We start from the raw sequence: 20,054 nt of genomic DNA on the forward strand, positions 1-20,054 counted from the left end.
AACCCCTTATTTGCTGCGGGGGGTTTATCAGTGATCAACCGGTCACTTTCAGGCTAATACCAAGATAACATTAGTTGGTCATATTTGTACTTTTAATTTATTCAAATCTGCATCAGATATGCCTATCTACATAATAACAAGATTTAATTATAATAATTAAGAAATGCAAGAAGTGTCAAATTATAATTAATACATATGAGCAAACTTGAAATTAATCTATATAAATACACTTATTTCGTTGCATTATATCCTAATAAATTGATTTGAAATGGGCTGATACTATGTCCATCTGAATAACGTTTCACTGTCATAGGCGAGGCATATATGCATATTGTACATAAATAGCTAGCAGTTTTACCAAAGTTAGGATAAGTCCATATGAACTAGAATGGGTCGATTTTCAATGATTTTTAAAATTGAATGTGCTACTTACATCTATTCTTTGAACATTATATAAGAAACCAAAAAATTTTTAATTCTTTAAATATACCTCATGTACCTTTCTGAATTCGTCTTGAATAGAATAAGAATCAAATATTCGTTGAATAATATTGATCCCAGGAATAACAATCCTCAAAGCCAACAGATATAGCAGAAACAACCTTAACTTTACAGTTATGTTTGCATTTCTGTATCAATATTTTTTTTAAACGAATTTTTATTCTTATATTACTATTCTAGATGGTTTCGGGAAGGTGCACAAGCTATACTTTAAAATAAGAAAATAAAGCCCCTACAGTTGATGTTGATAGCACATTCCAATTCAAAAATCTATCGTCCATCTATAAACAAAACCTAGAAGTCTGCCATCTTCTAAAATTGGATTCAAATGAAAAATATGTAAAAATCAATAATTTTTAACAGGAAAATACCCATTTAAGAAAATGCATACAAAAAATAATGTATAATCATTGATTTATATTTAGCTATTGTATGCAATTAAATACTAATTTATTTATTATCCCTTTATTAAAGTTGGGTAGCAAAGTAAGGCATACAAATAAAAGAAAATTGACGGGTTGTCTTTTATCAAACGATGATTGGTTTATAAAAATAGCAATAGTCTAACTTTTCCATCAATTTTGAATTTAAATCTGCAAAATTTTCTAATTTTGTTCATCATTGACGATATCTAAATAAAAAATAATTCTAATTCACTTCTTTTTAGCTTAACTGGCCAACAGTTTAAACAGGGTCGTATTAAAGTTAATTATTTATTTGATAGACCGATATAGTGATATGTTCATTTATTTAGTGGATTTTTACTTAATGGATCAAGCATTTAAATAATCTTTTTAATATGGCTACTTTCCATGAAAAGGAAGGGCCAATGGCCCTGTGAAATTAACGTGTTTTAGTTTAAATCCTAGTTAGATCACGGAATACTGAAGACTTGTAAAAAGACTGCTGCTATGTCTAACGTGTACCCACGACCACGGCTTAACACGTAGCGCATTCGCTCGTCGTCGGGAAAGTCGAGGGATTCGATTCTCTGCTCAACATCGCGTAATAACTAACCACATTAAAAATTGTTCCCACTGCTGCTATGTCAGAGAGCGTAGGGGGAATGCATTGGCCAAAAATAGGCGAAACTCATTACCATGCACAATAAGGACAGAGGTTGTTGGACCTGACGTTAGGGTGTCATGGACACCAGCCTCGGACGTTTAAGGTAATGACAGTAATGTCTGAAGTGTGGTGTTAATAAATGTTGAAATAAAACTAAAAAGTTATTTAGAACTTTACGCTAAAAGTTAAGCAATCAAGAGTCAGTTGTCTAAATCAAGCTAGCAAAATAATATATTCACCCTTGTTTTGATTTCCTTCATTAAGGCTCGGCTAATTATAAATATTGTATCTATATTTTAATATTCCTAAAAGCAATATAAAATATATTTATCATCATATGTTAACAACTGATTGGCATATTCAATTTTTATACATTTTATTGTCTGCAGTGTATAAAAAATGTAGTTTATAAAAATACATAAATAAAGTACTGTAGAATAGTCATTTCTCGCATCGTACTATAAACTATAGAATGTCCAATTATAAGATTAAAACCAATTTTTTTAGCCCCAAGTGCCGAAGGCACTGGCCAAAAAAACTGGTTTTAATCTTATGATTGTACATTTTTATATTCGTAAAAAGCTGGATATAATACGATGCTAGACATGGATGAGAACCGGTTCCTATCCACCAGATTCGAATGAATAGAAGAAATAAAGTTAACAAATTAAAATAAATGTCAAAATAGAAAAAATAACAAATTAACAATGGGTTTTTAATAAACTTAGGTTAAAGTTATGACAAATTCTTTTACCAACAAATTATTAAAATCAGGTAATTTGTTTGTGAATATACAAGTTGCAATTTCAGAGAGTATACCTCAACATTTTTTTGGACAAAAAATAAAATATAACAAAAATAAAAAAAAAGAAATAGTGCATTGGTAGGTAGGTATTTTACTTATTTAAAAGTTGAATATAAAAATCAATTATAACTTTTACTTAGTACTGCAGCTACTTTCTGACTGGCACTTGCTGTCAATCATCGTATTATTATGCCGTAATAATGCTTGCTGTTGGTACTTGATCAATTGTTTGACGTTCACCTACTTCGCCAGATTTTCCATCCTGAATCATAGAAAATAAATATCTAAAAAAAGTTAGAATTAAATTATCCTATAATATAAAGTAATAAGCTTTTTTTGTCTGTAGCGAAGGATCTCGCTAACCGCTGAACCGATATGGTTCTTCTTTATAGTGAAGCCTCTTATAGGCTCTCACAGGGTTTTAGGCTATTTATTTTTTCTTCAAATAAGTCTAGGTATGGTTTTAGGCTATTTATGTGCCCTCCGAATATAGAGCCCCTAGATGCTAGGGGCGCAGCTGCTAGTTTTTATTATCTAAACTGTCCACGGTTTTCTTAACCAATTGTTAGAATATTTGGGTATAGTCCCTTTCGTTGCAATGCACCTTTAGGGGCGATTCTTCGTATTTTCACAGAAGCTTTTCTCCTATTTAGAGCCCCTGCGGGGCCAATTGCCTAACCCTGTGGGGCAATCACCTAACCCAATATAACCTAACCTAACCTAAAATAACCTAGAAAAAGCCATTTTAAAAATAAGATGAATCTCCCCTTAAGGGGCGTTGCCACGAAAGGGACTATTCCCGAATATTTATATATAAAAACGCCAATTTATATTTTGATGAAATTATTCATTTCAATATTATATTAACAATGATTTAGAGCCTAAATTTCTAACAATAGAAAAAAGGTTGCGTGGTCATAATCTGACAAATTGCGACGAGATTAATGAGTTTTATACTACAGAAGTGACTTCTAGTGCAGCTTCACTTAAATAAATGCTTACCTTTTCATCCAACCAATCGTCAATTAATACGTCTGAAAAAATAGTAGAGTCAACAACCATATAAAAAAAATCAATATATTAATGCAGAGATGAGGATCCAGAAACTCAAAAAAATAAAAAAAAACATAATAAATTAAAATCTCAGTTCATGTTACTCTATATTCTTTGAAAACTAAGGGACAGGATTTCAGCTAATAGGGTTAAATAATTTCATTAAAACACTAATTTTTTATTATTTGCATCATACCTACCTCATTAATACAAGTTCATAATAATACTTCACCACATGATTTTATGATATTTATTAATTTATTTGTCAAGAACTGGAGAACTTATGCCACATCTATGACTTCGTCATTGTAACATTTACAGGGAGAAAAAATATTTTTTTGCTGGTGATTTTGTGTATGTCTGGAAACAATAACATAAATATCTATCTTGAGTCTGACTTTCGAGTAGAACTTGTCTAAAATTAAAATTTTCTGCTTGTGAAACTATACAGCCGTGTAATTACCCGTCTAATCTACACTTTATGTCCTGTGTATAAAGTTTACACGAGTGAGTAAAGAAAATTGGAAAATAATTTTAAATCAGAAAGACTCCCAAATGAACAATAGGAGAGACATAAAGAGAAGAATAAAGTTGTAATTCTCTGTCTACTCCCAGGTTGCAAAATAATTTCTTTTGTATATAACTTAATTTGGATCATTTGTATTTAAAAAATAGATAGTTTTTACACACTAGGGAATAATGAATTGAAAAAAGGGAAATTTACATACATTTAAATGTTGAAATATTATTAAATTACTCAGTTTTAACAAAGATTAGCGCAGCTCTGGCTTTTTCTATTCCTCTTATAAAACAGAGGTTTTCAAGAAAGCTCTTCATTTATAAAAGACAAATATACTATTTTATTTACATTGAGTAGGTTAAAAAAATGTAACTGATTCTGAATAGGAAAATGACCAATATGTACTTTATTTCCCAAAAGCATGTTTTTGCACATTAATATAAAAACTTTAAAAAAAGATAAATGCTTTAAAACCTTGCCTAAATGAAAGAGTTGTATAAGACAGAAATTCTGTGAGAATTGATACATAATCTAGCTCTTCTCTGTGTGTGTGTGTATTCTCTTCTGGGGTAAAGTAATTTCAGAATATGACCTTGGTACAAGAGATACAAAAGAAGATTTAAATTCTTTGAAAGCAGTATGAAATGTGCCTGTTGGACTTAGTTTCAGTTTTCTTTTTATTTTACCCTTAAATTTACTGAAAGTGCTTGAAACTAAATTGTTATAGATGTTGATATATTTTCATGCTTTTAGTGCCAAATAATAAAAAAATTATTGAATTTTTCTATTATGCTTTATAATTGACCTAAGAAAGATGTTAAAAAGGTAGCAGGACAAAGTGTCTCAAAAATCGCCATGTGACGTCATAAAAATGAGGGATTATCCATCTCTTTTTTAGGGGGTTTTCTTTCCCACTTCTCCACTCATCTCCCTCATTTTTATGACCTCACATGGCTTATTTAAAACACTTTGTCCTGCTATATTAAAAACCAAATAAAAATTTGAGGCCAGGCACAATGAATTGCCTTTATGTATCTAATCTTAAAACTCTTTTGTTTAGTGTCTAGTTAATTGTATAATAATGAATTCTAACCATGTACAAAGACACAATGAGACAAATAATTTGTAATATATATGTTTATTGTGTAATATGTATGTTCTGAATGCTCAATAGAACAGTACAAACAGAATTGTTTGCTTAGATTACATTTGATTTGTGTTAATTATATTAAGTTATATTAATACACCTTACAAATGGCACTTGTTGTTTTTTTTACATTACAATCATTTATTTCTTCTTAATTTTCTCAGAACAACGTATTTTTCTATAGGGATCTAAAAGGATAATACAATGGCCGATAAATAAACATATCCCCAATGATGATACCCAAAATTAATCCTACTGTAGAATACAATTTGTGGTTAAAATGGACACTCAACTTAATGTAATATCCAACCAAAACACAATTAAAGTCCTAAAGTTTGTAAGCGAAAGAATAAGAAAACGTTATTATTAAACTTTGGTAACTTGTGCAATAAACAGCCCAATGTCCCCTCCCTCCATGATTCTTCTAATGAATTCTTTAGTTTGCAAACGAACACAATTTAGTAACCTATATAACTATTATTGGTGAAGAAAAAGGTATTTTACAAAACAAAATGAAAAATTTAATGCTGGTTAATTATTGTATCAATTTAATTAAATCTAATGAATCTACACAAATCAGAAACAGACAAAACAAAGTAAAAAGTTGAAGATAAATATGACAATTAAAACTTGGAAGAAGGTTTAAAACCGGAAGTATAATCATATAATTAGAATATAGAATAGGTAAAACAAAGTTTAATAAAAAAGATGAAAAAGTACCTTGCTGGAGGTGGGAAACAGACTTGAAGATCCAGGTTTATACAAAGTTGATTTTTGCCAACAAGTATTCATTGCTTGGAACAACAGGAGTCATTTTAATGTATCATGAACTAATTAAGGGTTATTTTCTAATTGCAAAAATAACAGAGTTTAATATGTTGCATACAATTCTAAGTAAAAATTTTCCCACAACCACTCCCTTCTTTTCAACCTACCCACTACACTTTATTTTTCAGCAATTTCAAATGGATCAATGATTAGTCATTGTTTCTTATAGTTGGACCAAAGACTCCTGAGTATGACAAGATACTTTTGTATAGCCACCAGGGCCAGCTCAAGCTCCACTGCCCCTGGTTACATTCAAAAATGTATTTTATTAAATATAAAAATTTTAAGTGTACCAAAACATCTAAGCTAATCCAAACTCCTTACCCGCGACCGTGGCTCAAAACGTAGCGCATCCGCTCGTCGTCGGGAAGGTGATAGGTTCGAATCTCGGTCCGACACCGCGTCATAACTAAAGACGTTAAAAATGGTTCCCACTGCTACTATGTCAGATGCGCGACGTAAATAGTTCGAGTGGGGGGGATGCCTTGGCCCAAAACAGGCGCAACTCGTTACTATGCACAGTTAGGACTTCTAAGACAAAGGTCGTGCATCTCAGAAAGTTGGTTGTCTGATGGGCGATTGGACGCTTTACACCGCATTCATAAGCGGAGTATGTTTCAAGGTTCGTGGAGAGAGGTCTAGTTACCTAGTACCTGAAGCGACACCAAGCCCCCTAGAGTCTTAACATCTTAATCCAAACTCCTTAACCTGACTTATTATGAACATTAGCTAATGCAATCTTGTTTTTTTGTTTTTCATAATCCACCAAAATGTATATCTACCCCTCCCCAAGTTTCTATTCATTTTTCTCAGGGATCTAAAAGGATAAGACAATGGACGATAAATTGATATCAGTGGCGTGCGAAGCACTTTGTCTAGGGGGGGGCATTTTGAAGATTTTGTAAAATTTTGCCCCCCCCTAAATCAAAGTGCCCCGGGGGGGCACTTTGCTTTAGGGGGGGGCATTTTGATTATATATACTAATTTTAAATAAGGGCGTTTTAAGGGGTTTGATTATGGGCCTTCTAGTCCTTATCCCTTTTTCCCCATCCCTTCCCCCATCCCTATTTCCCATTTATATCCCCCATCTCTTCCCCCCCCCATCTTTTCTTCCCCATCTCTTCTCCCCCATCCCTTTTCCCCACCCTGCAATGACCGAAGGGAAGGGAGCTAGAAAGCATCTTCGAAAAAAAAAGTACAAAAGATAATTTAACCTTCCCCCCCCCCCCACCACAAAACATTTTTTATGGGTGGAAGGGGATGTTATAAAATCTCAGCAGGATGAATAACCCCATTAAAAAAAATTTTGGGGGGAGGAGATAAAAACACTCATTTTGGAAATAATTTACCAAAAATTAACCTAATATGTAAAACTGATTTTAAATATTTCTTTATTGTATGACAACAAGGATGTAGCAAAGCACAAAAAAATCATTAATAAGAATACAGACAAGTAGATTTAAAGAGCATCTGTTGAAATAATTATATATTTTAGATAGAAAAAGTCACAAATCGTATTCATCGTATTTTCATAGTAGCTTTTAATAGGTTATTTTAGGTTAAGTTAGGTCAGGTGATTTCCCCGCAGGGTTAGGCAATTGGCCCCGTAGGAGCTATAAATAGGTGAAAATACAACGAAATGCACCTTAAGAGGCAATGTCACAAAAGGGACTATACCCGAAATTTAAAAGATACAAAAATAGCCAAAAACGTCCTGAAAAGCAGTCCGACCTCCATGAATTTTTAATAGTTAATTATACTACATAATGATGGGAATGTTAACATTAAGTTTTAGCCTTCAATCTTTAATTGCAGTTGAAAAAATCACATTTCCCCCTGAGCATTACGTACTGACAGCCATAGTGAATTATAGAGAAGCTAAAAAGTTATATCAACATATCCTACCCTCTTTAAATGGCACTTTAAAACTCTGTTAAATAAAGTGGTGTTTCCAATGATTTATAAGGGCGGTGCGTGAAGCGCACCTAAAAATATTTACTCCCCCTTTGAACTAAAATCAATTAAAGACAACAAGAGTGGCGTATTTTAGTTAGGAATATAGAGTGTAGTTAGTTTAAGGGTTTTCAATGAAAATTGCCATAAAAAAACATGTCTTTTTGTAAGGGTATGTACACAAAAAAAAATGATAAACTTATCCTGAAAATAATATGACATCATATATAGTTATTCATTTAGACAGACATACAGTGTTGAGAAAAAGGCTTAGATAAATATCAACGCTGTTTCTTTTTTATATAAAATAACTTTTTGATTAAATATTTGTTGTTTACACATGTTTTTATAGAAATAAAAAGAAAATATACAATGTGATAAAAAGCAGAAACCATTGGGAAGGGCGCGAAGCGCAAATTTTTTTCTTCAAATATGCAGGGAGGGAGGGGTTTTTGGGCAATTTATTACACTAGTCCCCAATATTTCATATACAATTTTCTTATTCGTTGGCTCAACAACTTTGGGGAATTTAATGGAATTTTGATTGGTTGGTTAATTAAGTCGAGTTTCCATACGTTTCATCCACTAATTGTAATCTATATAAGGGGTAATTTTGTGTATCATCATTGGGGATGTATAAAATTTCTTTGGTAAAAAGTTTATATTATACAAAATAAAATACTTCCTATTACCTGGTGTGTTATGTTCAGTGAAAAAAGATTATTACCTAATTTCTACACTAATCAAAAAATTTGGTAAGGTTAAATGAATAGTAACTGTCTGATTGGCGCGAAGCGCCAAAAATTTTTTGTTTGTTGAGTATTTCTTGATCTTTTTTTTGGAAACTGGGATAGTTTTGCTTTTTGTAGGGTAGGGGGCAAAAAGGGGCATTTTTGTTGACCAGGGGGGGGCAAAATGGGGCATTTTTCAACATTTAGGGGGGGGCAGGGGGGGCGGTGGCTAGGGGGGGGCAGGGGGGGGCGTTTTGGTCGCTAGGGGGGGGGGGGCGATTGCCCCAAATACCCCCTTCGGTTCGCACGCCACTGATTGATATGTACATTCCCAATAAGGGAACCAAAATTACCATTCTGTACATTACAATTTAGTGGTGAAAACGTTAAGACGATCATCTTAATGAACCAACCAATCAAAATTAATAAAAGTGCCCAAATTTGGGGACTAGAGTAATAAACAGCCCAATGTCCCCCAGCTCCCTGAGTTTTCTAAACCGCCTTCACTAGCATTCAGGAAAAGGAGGTAAGTGTTTTATAATAATCTAGATCTGGAAGATTATTAGTTTAGATCCACTTCCCTAACCTTTTCAAAGATGGCTAGGGTTCTATTAAAATCTAAACTTTATGTAATTAACCTAATTACACTTAAGCCAAGAGTTTCTATTCATTGCAAAGTGTTCTTTAAAACCGTAAAAAAATATTTAAGCCCCATTAAAATTGAGCCCTGGTTTTTTTTTCTAAAGTCATCCTAAGAATTTAAAATGTGTTTTTAGCCCCAACACTTTATTACCAAAAACACGTTTACTTCTTCAAATGGTTTTTTTTGTAGACTACTTTTTATTGCCTCTTAAAACATATTTTTGAATTTTGTAAAAATTACGCTGTAATGTTTAAACACTTTTTTCACTCCACACAAAAATAAAAAGCAAGATAAGAAAAAAAGTTTTTTTTTTGTAATCTTCCTCATTTTTTACACATACATAATACAAACACAAAATAATATTTTAGAAAAGAAATTCAAACTTTATTGGTGGTAGATTCAAATCTTGAAGAAAACAATTAAATTTCTTTACAATTGATTTCTGAATAACAAACATTTATGAACTCTTTACGAGCAGTAATTTGATTTCAAATTTTGTTTTTCTTCATTGCTACAAGAGATTTAAATAGGTACATTTTAAATTAAGGAAAAAATGTATTATACAAAATATATAATATTTTTATATATTTTTTAATGACTTTATAGGACAAAGATTTTTATCTCTATACACATTTCTTTAAGACGAAATGGAGAGTTAATATTTTTCTTTTCCAAAGGTTATGCAAACCTCCACAGAATGGGTAAAACCTGCTCATGATTTTAGTTCACGCTTATCTGTAAATTCAATCGATCCAGTGGTTATTTGGATAGCAGCAGGCAGACATACAAAAAATTAAACTCTGTACTTAGTACATATTTAATTATTCCCTTATCTCTCTCAATTTTTACAAGATGTAGTAAATTTTATTTTGTACTTTTTTATCAGATAATAAAGTTTACTCTGTATCTCTTATCTCCCTTGATTTTTATACATTTTATTACTTTTCATTTAATATGCCAGTTTTTAATTGGCGAATGAAAGCGCTTTATAATCCCCCAAAAAGTATTTTTAATGAAAGAGATACTGAAATGATTAAAATAAAGTTTTTTACTTGTTATGTCCTTTGGGCAAGGCATGTCCTTTTCTAAATCTTTATTGAAGTTACTTAAAATGTTTTCAATTAATTAAAATGATGAGAAGAAAATAAAAAGAAAAACTGAGATTTACAGAATATGCATTGCGTGCATTAGATTGAACTTCCTGCCAATGAATAAAGAATACGTGGATATTGTGAAAGGGAAATTTTTGTTATTTACATAGGTTGCTAATATAGTCCTCAGATATTGGTCAATGACTTCTTTCATGATCAGGAAATGGATGGGGTAGGGTAATAAGTGGAAGGTGTTCTGGGGTATCGTTATATTAGCCAGCTGGGACAACATTTTATCAGGGTATGCGAAACCTCTCACAATATCATTATTCTATACCCATTCTCTTACCTAGACCAAGCTCTCTGTTGATCTTGTAAAATACTTGTCTCAATTTACCTAAATATCAAAGACAATTATAAGTTGTTTATAAAACAAACTTTTTTGAAAATCACGAAAACTTAAAAATCTAGCCGTCAATCCTGAATAGGAATAGAGAAAATCACGAAAACTTAACAATCTAGGAATCGATCCAGGACCCTAATTACTAGATAAATCTTATTAAACTTGGTGAAAATATGTAGAATGCAAAATTAATTAACCCCAGAAAATTTCAGCCCTCTATCTTGAAAATGAGTTGATAAAATTACGAAAACTTGAAAATCTAGGATTCGATCAAGCGTCCCAAATAACAGACAGATGGACAAAACAATGTATAGATTATATGGGCATATGTCATAGGAATCTTCACTAACACTTTCAGCTGTCTATCTTGAATAGAAGCCGCGTAAATCACGTTTCCCCCACTTTGTCTCTGACAGACGGACGGACGTATATTGTGATTTATAGAGTAGCTTTGCTACTAAAAAGTAAATGAAACAATTATAGGATTTTTATGTTATAGATTAGCTGCACTTTTAAAGAAAAAAAAGATCATTATAAGTAATTTTACATTTTGGAAAATATGTTAAGATTTTTTAACAAATTTTAATCTAAAATCATAATTCCCCCCTTTTCAGTACATTAATATTAATGATTTGAAACATAAATTATACATTTCATTAACATTACTTTACAGTTATCATTTCAAATAAATTAAGTACGACAAGGACGATTGTACCCATGTCGAGTGCTGGTAAACGATTATAAAACAAGGTTATGACATCCATAAGTAAGTAGCAAAGCACAAAAAAATTATGGATTGGCACATAATTATTATGAATTAAATGTTCAGTGGTAAAAAATGTGGAAAATCGGACCATATGTGGAACTTATTAAAAAAGTTAAAAGAGGCTAAAAAGCTGCTTAAAATCAGCCGGAAAGTCATGAATGTTATGTACTTAAATATGCTCTGAATTACTGGAAAAGTTATCTATAAAAATCAAAGGTCTAGCTTTAATAGTAGCTGTGAAATCTCATTTCCCCCATAGCGTTACGGACTGACGGACTGAAAACGGACATAGGAACTTATAGAGTAGCTTCGCTACTAAAAACAAATTTACCTATAGCAGTAAGAACTATGTTATCAATAGTTCTGAAATATGCAAACTTCTTTGTTACTTTCTGCAGTCTACCTAAATATAAATTACGATCAAACAAAATAAGATAGTCCCTTTAAAGGTTTAAAGTGTCTAATTTTTTATATGTTTCATTATTATTTGGCCACAACTTTGTCAAAAATGCTCACAAATCAGACCTTTTACGACCAAAGATACTCAAATGGTTCCTTTATGCTCTTGCTGTTGGTGATGATGACCCAGATGGTTTCAAAATATCAAAATACATGAGCATATTAACAACTTGTCAATTAAACTATGGTCCGATTTTTGTATTTGTAGCATTCTCCAATCAATAGAAATCCCAAAACATACAATCATGGTTTTAAAATTCTCCAATTCATAAGGTAAATACAGTAGTTTTTAAAAGATGAGTTGTCATAACGCTCATGTACTTTGATACCATCTGGGTCATCATCACCAACAGCAAGAGCGTCTTTAAGATCATCATCTCCAAAATTAAGATTTAGATTGTGATTTTTTAACTATAGTAAAATATTTTTGTTTTACTTTTTGGCTAATTATTATCGCTAACAAGTATTTAACTACATCCTGTCAACTGGAGGTTGGCAGCTGTCCTCTGATGTGATAGAGGTCAAATTTCTTGTTTTCCAAATTTTCTTTCTTTGAAATACATTAAGGTACAGTCATTGGGTCTTGACAAACATGGGTGTGTTTTTGTCTATTTTAACTACAGCTTAATAATTGGCAATATTTCTTAGCTTGTTCAGGTGCACTGCGAGTCTTTTTTGCTTTATTGAGGATATGCTCGTCTTCATGATTACTTGTAGTCACTCGTATTTTAGTTGCATGTTGTATATACAATCCACACTTCGTTTGACAATATAGCAACATTTAAAGTTATGTTGGCCCAATTTCTCTATGCATGTTAGATTCCTAACTATTTATAAAAGTAAGTTGAAAAAGTCAATTTCAATAACAATTGCTTCTGTATTTTTTATACAACAGCATAAAGAGTAATAATCTAAATAAACAATTATTGAACTAAAATAGGAAAATGAATGTTACTCCTATCCCAGACCTGTAAATTGTAAATACCCCTGTCCTATTTAATATTGGTATATTGTGAAATTGTCATTACGCTGTCTAGATTCATAATTAGACTTAGGTAACAGAATTTCTTAGAAAGTATCAATATCGGGATCAAAATTTTGAACCTAAACAAAATTGTACTTTGGAGTAGGGGGGCAATTATGTTTTAGTTCATTGACAATTGTATACAATTTTAAACCGGTATCCAAAGTTTTATAACAACGTTATAAAGGTTCGTTGGTTAAAAAACTTTGGGTACTTCATTTAATTTTCATTAGTTGGTTCAAAACTTTTCAACAAATAATTTGAATCTCACAGAAGGGGCAATTTTGTTCATTATTATAAAGAATGGAGAGTTATGGAGCTGGACAAGTTGGCGAAGCAGACGGAAAGGCGAGCTGGTAGCAGGAGGAAGCGGTGGAACCACATGCGGATAACTTATTCATCCGCCATTTGGCGGAAACCGGCCGGCGGAAGTAGTACCACAATCCCTACAGTCCAGCCAGAGAGGCTCAGCCACACCTGGTGCCGTCAAGATAGATCACTTAGTTCATCAATCTCAACAATTATGTTCACTCGTAATAATAAAAACATGCTTAGTTATATATGAAATTAAACTCATTAATTTATTATGTCATGTAATACTAACTATAACATGTCTATGTGATTTTCTCTTTACAGGATCGAAAGAGTTATTGAATAAAAGTTGAATTATTATTATTATTATGAACTTAAATTCATCGTCCGCTGTATTATTCCTTAAGATGCCTAGTTTTTTCAACAAATTATATAAATTCTAATTCATCCTTTAGTGTTTTAACAACAAATTTTTTGAAAATGGAGAAAATGTACATAGACATATAAAGTGTCAAATTAATTTCAAGTAATCTAAAATAATTATTTAGAATCTGTAGACAAATTATTATTTGAATTGGAATTGTCACTTAGCAATATCATTACAAATAAGAGGCATTATCCTTTTTTTTCTCCCATACACAAAACCTTCCTATTAATTTAAAATCTCTAATCCATTTGTAATGCATCTGTGGTAGCGGCCGCAGTTTGTCAGCCGCTTCCCAAGTTCGGGTATTACGGCAGTGTGAACAGACGTGGACAAGTATAATTATAGAGAAGCTGGGCTTCTCTATGTATCACCAAATAACAAACAGAATTTAATTGGGTGCTACTTTATTCAGAGTTTAAAGGATACTGAGTTATAATACAACAAAATAGTCAATGCACAGATTGGAAGGTACTTGCTTACATGTGGTAGACTGGAGCACCGAAACCCCCCCCCCCCCCGCTTAGTTTTGACAAAAATCAAAAATAAGGGGGGGGGTAGTTTTTTAATGTCTGGAAAACCGCAAGGAGGAAAAAAGCACAGCAAGGCAAAGATTTAACCCCCCCCCCCTTAATTTTGAAGAAAATCAAAAATAAGGGGGGGGTAGTTTTTTCACTGTACAACACGCCAGAAAGTTGAGAGAGGCAAATCAAGTAAATCCAGTATGCCAAAGGGGAAACCTTATAACAGGGATATTCATGTTTTGGGGCATAATTTCCTTATTTATTGACTGATTTTAGTAATTGATGTATCCCTGAACAGGTAGTCTTAAGGAGAATACATCAGAAGTGTTTTCATGGGGAAGTGTTTTCTGGCGTGTTGTACAGTGAAAAAACTACCCCCCCCCTTATTTTTGATTTTCTTCAAAATTAAGGGGGGGGGGTTAAGTCTTTGCCTTGCTGTGCTTTTTCCCTCCTTGCCGTTTTTCAGACATTAAAAAACTACCCCCCCCCCTTATTTTTGATTTTTGTCAAAACTAAGCGAGGGGGGGGGGGGGTTTCTGTGCTCTGGTCTTCACATGTAAGCGAACACCGATTGGAATAATTAATACTAAAATCAGAGGTTAACTATATATACATACAATAAACACAATAGGCAACATTTATCCCCCATCCCTGGAAAGGGGTGGGTGAAACAAGCAAATCAGATTAGCCATAATAGGGTTGTCAAACTATAAATACTTTTAATACATGGGGGGGGTGTTCAAGTGTACCCACCCCCCTTACTCAGGGGAGGTCCCTCGGACCTCCCACAAGTCGGGAACAGGGTTGCCATAAAACCATGGCCTAGGGTTGCCGAATACCACACATCCTTAGGTTAGGTTAGGTTAATTGCTATAATTATAGATGTAGAATTTACGTGTTTTTTTGAAAAGAGAATATTTTCATCAATTTAGCTTGGGAAAGGATGGGGGTAGAAATTGTTATTTTAGCCCACTGTGTATTAAAGAACATTAAATTCTGGTGTAAGATCCAAGTAATAATTTATCAATATTTCGGTTGTCATAAAATAAGTTGGTTTTCAAAAGATTATCTGGCAAAATATGTAATTCTATCCAATTTAATTTTTAGTAATCATAAATGGACCAATAAAGACGGCGCGTCGCTCAATATTTATATCACATCTTATTATAGAAATTAACACATCCAATAAAAGTTTTTAAAAGTCATATTTTTTAGTTTTATTCTATTTGTAACTTTGGCTATGCTCCATGTTTTTATAAAAAAAAATCCTGAAAGGGAAAAGACAATGGATGATAAAGTCTCCTTATTCTATGTTTTATATCCTAAAATTGATACCTTGCAATTTTTGAGGCTAGATTCAGATTTACATCATTTATTATCCATTGTCCTTTCCTTTCCTGTTCAAGGCACAAATTTGTGTCACCTTCTCTGAGAATTTTATTCTTTTCCAATGGTGTGAGGTCAGTCCAGTTGGTTAATTGTTCCAGGAATCTGAAAATAAGTGGACCATATACAAAATTGTTTGGCACAAAATAATGTGAGGTCTGTCTATTCAAAAGTTTATTTGTCATCTGTTTAATATATTCCAATAGTCTAAATGTTAAATGATGTTAACAGTAACATAATTCGGGAATAGTCCCTTTCGTAACATCGCCCCATAAGGGGCGATTCGTCGTATTTTTAAAATGGTTTTTATAGGTTATTTTAGGTTATATTGGGTTAGGTGATTGCCCCACAGGGTTAGGTAATTGGCCCCGCATGATTAGAGCCCACCGCAGGGGCTAGAAATAGGAGAAAAGCTACTGTCAAAAATACGATGAATCGCCCCATAAGGTGCGATGTTACGAAAGGGACTATACCCCATAATTCTTGTCTGTTAAGTTACTATTAGATTATACTCAAAACGTCTTGAAAACGAAAAGTTAGGTAGACATACATATTCTCAAGATGAGTATACCTAGTCCTACATACATGTACTAAAAAATCGTTACCTTTCAAATCTATGTGGTTTAACAATGATATAGGCATCTTTAAATCTCTTCGCTTTGTGTGCTTCATGGATTAATCGTTCCTGGAAAATAAAAAAAATGCTTATAGAAGTTAGGTATTCAATAATAATAGAAGCCAACATCACAGTTGTAGTTTCAGTGGTTTTCCTTTTTGGATTCCAAACAGCTTTGGGCACAATTATTCTTTTTTTTTGTATGACAAAACATTAAAGAAAACTTACTTTTAAGGCTTTAGCTGTTTTACTTCTCAGTATTTGTAATCTTGAATTTGAAGTCGTTTCACCTGAAAAATTAATGTTATAGAATTTCAAAATTGATTTGTGAATACAAATAACTGTTTATTAGTATCTAATATTAAGCTGGATATCTTATAATGTAGAACAGTAGGGTTTATTTATCTCAAGCTTTTCTTAACTTACCTGCCATCCCCTAGAGGATAGGGGTAGAGTAAGTCTATTAAAAAGGCATTGCAATTTACAAATTGTTGCTATAAACAAAAACTTATCACATACAAAAGAGGAAAACGAAGTTAGTATCTAAAACGTGGGAATCTTATTATTGCAGAACAAACAATCCTTAAATATTGAATGGGGATGGTCTTATAAAATGATACCATGCAAGTTTGAGCTATTTGAAGATATTTAAATATGCCAAGTATTTGTTATTTATGTTCAGCCAAAAGTATAACATTAAATACTTTGTTTAAGTCTCTGTAATTGCAGAATGTACAAATAACAGTATTTTTTATAACTCTGATGTCTGTACTTCATAAACTTAGAAATATGACACACCAACAAAATGTGAATTTTATGTGAACACTAGCGGCCCCGCGGTACAGAATGACAGACACCCATTTACTTTTACATAAGGAATTACGATTTTCAGGTTATAATGTTTTAATAACAAGGTTAAAAAATAATTATTAGGAAGGAAATCTATTTATCAAAAATAACAATAGATAAAGATCAAAGGCTTTAAATAATTTCTCTTAATCATACCATCCCATGTAAGCGAATGAGGAAAACTCTAAGCTGTTTAATATTTGGTGTATTTGCTTTGTGAAATAGGAAAAATAGAATCTATGCTAATTTAATATTTATATTATACTTTCAGTTTCCATGATTTCAAGAATTATAAATCTAATAGCGACTACGCACCTAGCAACTAGGAAAGGGTAAAGCAGTAAAATAGTATAAAACCATCCCAAGACTGAAATTAAGGAATAAAATAGCCTCAAACTAACCCAGAACCTGTAAAGATTTCCCAAAATGAAGAACTCAAATAAGATAGAGGCTTCGCTCCACAGCTTCTAGGGACAAAGAGAAAGTGAGTATGAGGAAAGGAGGGAACTTGGGTCTGATAATGAAACTGTTTTGATTATCGTCAATGAAAATGTAAATCAATTTATCGTCTATTGTCTTATCTCTTAAGATTACTGTTTTGAAAATTCTTAATTGAAAGAAGTGGATCAAAAGAAATAATCAACCAATTGCAGTCCCTGAAAAGTTTAATCAAAACTAATACATTCATTAATGACTTTTATTTTGTCTATTTGATCTAAAACTGGACTAGATAATTATAAAACTTTTTCATACTTTTTAAAATACTAGCGGCTTTGCCCCAAGAGGTGATCAAAAAATCGTAAAAGGACCAAGGAAATCTTCAGCAACAAAAAAAGGACCAAGGAAATCTTCAGCAACAAAAAAAAACACCAAGGAACTCTTCAGCCAAAAAAATGGGAGGTTTTTTTTCGTTTTTGGGGAGTTGGGGGTGTCACACCCCCTTAAGAAAATAGCCTAAAACCACCACAGGATCAGTAGGTATATTCCCTGAAGAGTAGAATCCGATCGGTTAAATGGAAACCGAGATCTTAAGGGACAGACGGACAGACATCATGCTACTTTGTATTATAGATTGTAGCTTTTAAAAAACATGTTTGCAACAAATGATTGAAGAATGCATCTTATCAATAAATATTTAAATATTCTTAAGATATAAATAAATAGAAAAAAGATAAAAGTAAAGGTTGCAAAAAAGAAAAATTGAATGATGTTTCTATAAAAATCAGGGAAGAAAAGATGATTAGTTTAGATTATTCTTATGTCATAAAAAAAATTGGCGTTTTCTAAGGGTCTCCAGGTTTAAATGCTATTTATGTAAGTAAATCAAGTAATTTTGTTAAATAGGTTGATCTGGATCGAGAAGTATTTTGAAAATAAATAAAACTATATCGAATAGTATTCGTCTAACTGTTTTTAAGCGAGTTGCTTTAATATAAGATTAAAAAAATTAAACCGTTTAATATCCGATGGATTAGTTATGAGCCATACTTATTAAAATTAATATTATTTTTGTTGGCACGCGCCTGCAGCCCCTATGACCCAACAAAACTGGAATAATTATTTAATTTTTTTTCATTTTACTATTTGCGGAAAACTGTCTACAATAAGAAACGACAAATAATTATTCTTAACTTAAGTCCAGTAAATTGTGTTTTAACATATTTAACTATGCCCAATTTCCTGTTTATATACTTGAAAACATTGCAACTACATATTTCTTTCCTTTGAAAATTCATAATCATCCACTCCACCTTGGTTCACATAAAAAACAATAAATATAAAAGAAACATAAGATGTAAGAACAATTTAATTTACCTGCTAGATTAATCAACAAAAATAAAACCAAACATAATAATTTAATCATTTTCAATATTTTATATTTTTCACGTTTTCCAACAGACCATTTCACATGTCTTTCTGGTAAAGTGGTTATTTCACTACTAGTTCACTCTGACCGCTCAACTCAGTTTCCTGATAGGTGTTCATACAAGTTCGCAGATTTTTAAAATTTAAAATAGTTTCTCAAAGTTTTGCAAGTGTGCGCTATTCTGTCAGCCTATTTTTGTTTATGGATGGGAGAAATATTGCATGTAACATGTCCCTTACTTTTGAAAATCTAAAAAAAACGGTATGATATACTTTCTTCAACGCCCCTTGATGTCTCTGGCGGCACCTTGATTTTTTTTTACATAATTTTCCTTGTTTACCTTTTGTAATAGATATATTTGTATGGTTTGTTGTAGATAGTTTTGTATACCTATGGTTTACACTTTCAAACTTAAATCTTCCTAGAAGGGAAGAAAGGTGGTCATACAATAATACAAATTCAATTCAATTTCATGTATATAATAAAGAAGTACGGTACAAAATTATGTATTTAAATACATTTCTTACAATTCTACAATTTTCTACAATTATGATAACTTTATCATTTGCCAAAAATATATTTCCTTCATGATTTTTATTTGTCTGATAATAGGCCAGTCTAATGGCAGAAGCCTGGAACCTAGTTAAAGTGTATGACTCTGATTATGACGTACAAAAAATTAGTCAATGAGATTCAACTATAAATATTTTTTATCTGGCTAATAATCAGAGTCAGACATTTTTACTAGGTTCAGAAGCCTGGAGTAAAAGACACACGACATTTAGGGACATGTAAGAAGTATTTTAATCTGAATTACAAATATTTATCCGAGAGGGGAAAAGAAGCAGGCAATATTCAAGAATATACATTGGCCTTGCTATATGGCAATAATGCAGGATAAACATTTGATTCAAGACTTTAACTTCACATTTTTATAGAAATAACCATTCTAATTCTTAAACAGAACAAAAAAATTGACTGTTAAAGATTGAAAACTGTGCTTTTGATTGAGTCGTGATGTTTCTTATAGTCAAAAAGTTAAAAAGGAAGGGGAAGGGGGGGATTTGATGCCTCCTAAAATATG

At 32.1% G+C, this 20,054-nt stretch overlaps 1 protein-coding gene across 1 annotated transcript; it reads right to left on the reverse strand.

Annotated features, from left to right (window-relative positions):
• Positions 1 to 2,200: 2,200 nt before the first annotated feature.
• LOC145313954 (uncharacterized) lies at positions 2,201 to 19,066 on the reverse strand. The gene is made up of 8 exons (XM_080153624.1): positions 18,919 to 19,066; positions 16,483 to 16,544; positions 16,244 to 16,323; positions 15,676 to 15,743; positions 11,841 to 11,912; positions 10,690 to 10,737; positions 3,377 to 3,408; positions 2,201 to 2,636 (listed from the first exon to the last, which is right to left on the reverse strand). The coding sequence occupies exons 1-8, from the start codon at positions 18,965 to 18,967 to the stop codon at positions 2,562 to 2,564; spliced, it is 486 nt and encodes a 161-aa protein (XP_080009750.1). The 5' UTR covers positions 18,968 to 19,066; the 3' UTR covers positions 2,201 to 2,561.
• Between the last annotated feature and the right edge of the window lie 988 nt (positions 19,067 to 20,054).

The sequence above is a fragment of the Acartia tonsa genome, chromosome 1, assembly GCF_053477335.1.
Source record: "Acartia tonsa isolate MP-2025a chromosome 1, ASM5347733v1, whole genome shotgun sequence".
Lineage (NCBI taxonomy): Eukaryota > Metazoa > Arthropoda > Copepoda > Calanoida > Acartiidae > Acartia > Acartia tonsa.